This window comes from Hordeum vulgare, chromosome 7H, assembly GCF_904849725.1.
Source record: "Hordeum vulgare subsp. vulgare chromosome 7H, MorexV3_pseudomolecules_assembly, whole genome shotgun sequence".
Taxonomy (NCBI): Eukaryota; Viridiplantae; Streptophyta; class Magnoliopsida; order Poales; family Poaceae; genus Hordeum; species Hordeum vulgare.
Window position 1 is genome coordinate 609,601,708 of NC_058524.1, and position 4,898 is coordinate 609,606,605.

The 4,898-nt window shown below is 47.1% G+C and overlaps 1 protein-coding gene across 1 annotated transcript; it reads right to left on the minus strand.

Moving 5' to 3' along the window:
* Positions 1–2,702: 2,702 nt before the first annotated feature.
* On the minus strand, positions 2,703–4,584 carry LOC123413209. The gene is made up of 3 exons (XM_045106156.1): positions 4,411–4,584; positions 4,211–4,295; positions 2,703–4,127 (listed from the first exon to the last, which is right to left on the minus strand). The coding sequence occupies exon 3, from the start codon at positions 4,117–4,119 to the stop codon at positions 2,920–2,922; it is 1,200 nt and encodes a 399-aa protein (XP_044962091.1). The 5' UTR covers positions 4,120–4,127; positions 4,211–4,295; positions 4,411–4,584; the 3' UTR covers positions 2,703–2,919.
* Between the last annotated feature and the right edge of the window lie 314 nt (positions 4,585–4,898).

Genomic DNA, 4,898 nt, shown 5'->3' on the forward strand with positions numbered 1-4,898 from the left:
AAGGGTCCAGGCCAAAGGCCCGTTTTCCACTAGTGTGAATTAATCAAACTATGAAGACTACATGCACTTCTACTATAAACAATTGATAAATCACCAGTTCCATTGTTAATTAAGGGAGGTGTAATACAAAAATATCAAGAACCACTTTACTGTAAACTAAGATCACTGGCAAAAAAACTAAGATCAGTGATAAACAAATAACTGAAATAAATGTACCTTCCAGGACTGAACCAATCAACTGAAGACCTGCTACTTGATAAATCATGTGGAGCTTTTCTTGTGGACCTCGGTGCTGGTCAGCCAACGTCTGAAGAACCGACTGGGAAGACGTGCAGTGGTGAACAGCAGAGACCTGGAAGTTATGAAGATGACGGGAACGTTGCACCTCCGCTGCTTAATTGGATAGGAACTGCATACCCTGCAGGAGGAAGGGGATATAGATCTAACGGTCTCTGTTGCAAGAAAATACTGGAATCTGTTGGAGATTTGGAAAGGTGAAAAGGGGGAGGTGCTGCCATGAAGAATAGAGGAGGCGGTGATAGGGATCCTTGGGAATCAAAATAGCACTGCCATGGTCCATGGAGAAGATGGGAAGCAAAGGGGCGCTACGATGGGGAAGAAGAAACGGAGCGCTGCGACGGGGAAGAAGAAACGAAGCGGTGGTGTCGGTTTCCAGAAGAGAGGAGTCCTCTACGATTCTTTAAAATAAAAAAAAGAAATTACATCAGCAGGTGACGTGGCAGCACTACAATCCAGGAAAAATCAGTAATGGGAGATAGCTATTTAGAAATAGAGGATAAAGCAAATGCTTAACTTCTGAAAGACGATCTGGCAGGCCTTTTTCTCAGGGTTCTTTGAGAACAAAATTAATATCCCGGGAATTAATCTCAACTTCCAAAGGTTGAGGCTCCGCTGGTCCATATATAGCCTCATCGAGCTTCTCACAAAGGTTCTGGCTATTAGATTGCACCATTTCATATCAATGTGCTTGTTCATTTCATGAAATCAGGCTTTATCAGAGGACGTGCCATTGTGAAAAACTTTGGTTTAGCTTCGAAGTTCCTGCAATGAGCTCAGAAGCGTAAAATGCCTTTGATCATGCTGAAGTTGGAGTTCCAAGAAGCTTTTGAAAGAAAATCTCTGTTTCCCATCTATATAATCCAAGTTAGACCCACTCAACAAGTTCTCCTGAAAAGGTCGTCTTCTTTTCGATCTCATTCTAGTGCTAGTTGTTCAGAGCATCTTACCCCATAAAAATCGGCCCGTAAAAACGCGTATAAAGGGCACTGTAAACTATTTTTACGGTGCGAAATTGTTCCGGATAGAACAGACCTCGTAAATGAAACTGTATCCAGCTATAGCCCTTTTTTTATCTTTTCTCCTGCCGTCCCGGCGAGTCCGTCTCCGGCCACGGCGTGCCTCGCCCTACCGCCCCGGCTCGCCCGCCTCGCCGCCGCCTCGTCCTGGCGTTGCCCGTTTCCGGTCATGCATGCAGTGGAGGAGCCCTACGTTGCCCGCCCCCGATTGAGCTCGGCACTGTCCGTCCCCGATTGAGCTCGACACTGCCCGTTGTCACGCGTACGTTCCCCGTCGTGGCCGCGTGAGCTCCCCCACCCTGCCCCGCTCTTCTCCGGTGCCGCCCCGCCCTGATTCAAGCCGTCGGTGGCCTGCTCCATCCTGCCCGTGGACGGCCTTGCCTCGGAAGTGGAGGTCGAGCTGGCCGCAATTCGGAGAGGCGGCGACAAATTCCGGCGTACGCCAGCTTCTTCCGACATGCGGCCACGGATTTCGATGTTTTCTAGGTAGATTCCGGCCAGTTCCACGGCGGCGCATTTGCTCCGACGAGGTTTGACCAGTTTACCGGTTAAATTGTATATTGCCTCAAAAACTACACATATAAGGTTTTCGCGGATGGATTTACCGTGTCCTTTAAAAACTTTACGGATCAAACAAGTTTTACCGTTTTTTCGACCGAAACTGTAAACCCATTGTTTTTTTATCGATTTGACCATTATACGGGGTCTACTAAAGATGCCCTCAATCCTGCATCTTAGTTGAGCGGCGAAAAGAGCTCCAGTTTGTGTGGATACATGCAATCAAGACGACATAATCGTATAACTAGTTTCATGTCACCATTGAAATCGCTAGATTTCTCACATGAAAAGAAATGTTACTGCAAAAGTATAAGGAAGTTACAGATGTTTTATCGGGGGAAAGCTGAACCAAGAAGAGGCATATTTATCTTGCTCCAGGAGAGCACATCCACGACTAGTTTCTACATGACCAAAGTAAAAAATAAACGTAATACTCATGCTGACAGAACATGTTGACACACAGAGCATGTGCAACTTTGCTACGCCCAAACTGCGCACTGGAAAACAGCCTATGGAAGAGATCCAGAATAACATTTAAGAAACTAAAAATGCCTCCACTCAAAGAGTCTGACCAAGACCAACTGTCCCATCTTACAGTACAAGGAAGACTGAATTTCTAGTCATAACAATCTCACTCATGTATCTTAACCGCGACAAAACAGTAATATAATGTTTCAATATAATACTTCCCGCGTTCCCAAATATAAGACCTCGTAGAGATTTCACTATAAACTACATACGATATATCTAGACATATTTTAAAATGTGCATTCATTCATTTTACTCCGTATGTAGTCTATAGTGGAATCTCTAAAAGGTCTTATATTTAGGAACGGAGGGAGTATATCGATATTAGACACTACAGATCATTAAGAGGATATTCAGCACTTCATCATACACACCAAATGATGACATCACAGGTGCTACTGCAACCATCCAAAATGGCATGTTCTACTGCTGGTCTGGTAGTACTACTAAGTAAGAAGAGCTAAGAACAGAAGACATGATCTGAATAAAAGCAACGGAAACCAGAAGTCATGATCATTCAGACATGCCCTGTGGAGAATGGAGCCTCCTCATCTTCTTGCATCTCATGGCCTGGAATTGGAACAATGCTCTCTTTGAGGCGGTGGCCGGTAAGAAACATTTGATACTGACTTTTTCCAATGTTCACAATACCTAAGAACTTGCCATCAATACCACAGCGCAACACATGTTTGCAGTTAAACCTGATCAGCAGCTCACTCTCGTTCAACACAGCCATATCATTAAGTAATTGCACCGTGGATTCGAGTGGTCTACTCTTTTTCTTTTTCAAAGAAGTTAAATAAAGTTGTCTTGATGTCTCCACCATTGACACGTCAATCCGGTACTTGAAAGCCCAGGTTTCAGCCTCGTAATCCTGCATCACCCAGACATCCATAGAAGTGGACTTGGAAACCAAGCCGCTCCACAAAGCAAGCGTCCCCTCCATGTCAAACAAGTTCCCGTAACGGCACTGCTGGGTGGGACTGTGCATCCGCCGGAATGACTCTGTTTCTGTGTCGAACACAACAATATCTCTAACGTCTCCTGTAATATCATTTGTGCCATAAGGATGCCAGTGCAGGCTGCCACGGTGGTGTACGGCTGATGAATTTGAAGAGGGCAGCTTGTTCCATAACTTCTCTTCTGCTGGCAATCTGACGCTGATGCACTGTGGCCTGTCGGATCCCACTGTGACGACATATAAGTTGGATATAAACGAGTAATCTGGCCCTGATACCCAGAGAACCCTGTATTCTCCAGTTGGATGGTGCCGGTAGAAACCGACCACGATATTGCGGATGTATTGTCCAGCTTGAGGCTGGGGTAGGAGAGCATGCTTGCGGGTCACGGGATTGCAGATGTAGAATTTGTTTTCCCAAGAAACGATAAGGAAGCCATCACAGACGGCTGCGAGATTATTCTCGATACTGCGTTTGGAGCTTGAGAGAAAAGGCCAAAGCTGTTGATTGGAAGCACCAGCAGCGGCGTCGCCCAAGACGACGTGATTGGCAGGCCGTCCCAGCCCATCGACAATGGGGAGCGACGGCTGGCGTCTGTGGTGTTGGAGCATGAATTCAGGCGTGGATGTGGCACTGCACATTGACGTGTTGACAACTCGACAGCGGCCGACGTCCTTGGACGGCAACAGGACGAGTATCTTGTTGATGATGTCCTCGGGCAGGTCCTCGAGCAGGGTGGCGCCTCTCCTGTCCGGCATCGTGTGAACTGAAAAGACGCGGCAACTCATTCAGACCAGCTTCTATAAATTAAAAAACAAGAAGTAAAATACAGGACGGACGGAGGTTTACCCTCGGAGACGGGACGCGCCAGAGAAGGAGGTCCGGCGACGGCGGCAGCAAGCAACGGCGGCAAAGCGGGCGTGTTCCTTGGTTTCTTGGCACGAATACACTAAAGATTTGAGCGCCAGCGGTAGATTTGCAGAGAAGAAAAAAAGAGAAGGCGCCGGGGAAGACAGCCAGTCTGGAGTCCGGACGGCGAAGCTGCTCACCTGCGTCGGGGAAGAATGCGGTCCGGCGTGCTACCATGGGATTACGGCGTGAAGCGGGAGAGCGGGTTGGTTGAACGAGGCGGGTCAAACCCTAGAGGCGCCGTGCTCGTCCGCACCGAGGCCAGGAGGAGAGCTCCATCTGGAGGCCATTGCGGGGAGGAGGCGAGGGAGTCCACGAGATCCTGAGGAATGGGGAAAATTTGTTCGCTACACGTTATATATATATTTGCAGGAATCTCGTAGGAAAGTTATTCCTTTCCCTTAGCAGGTGTTGGGCAAAGGAAAGATGAAGAGTGTTTTGGAGGAAAACTTCCTTTGGCATGCAGATTTTAGCTGATTTTACGGGATTCAAAAAATCTGCCATAACCCATTCCTGCTATATGCATGAACTTGAATAAAATACTCGATGAGAGAAGATGCTTCAGCTATAAACAAAGGTGGTTGATGGAAAAGGACTTTGTCAATTTTGCTAAATCTGCTTGAAACAA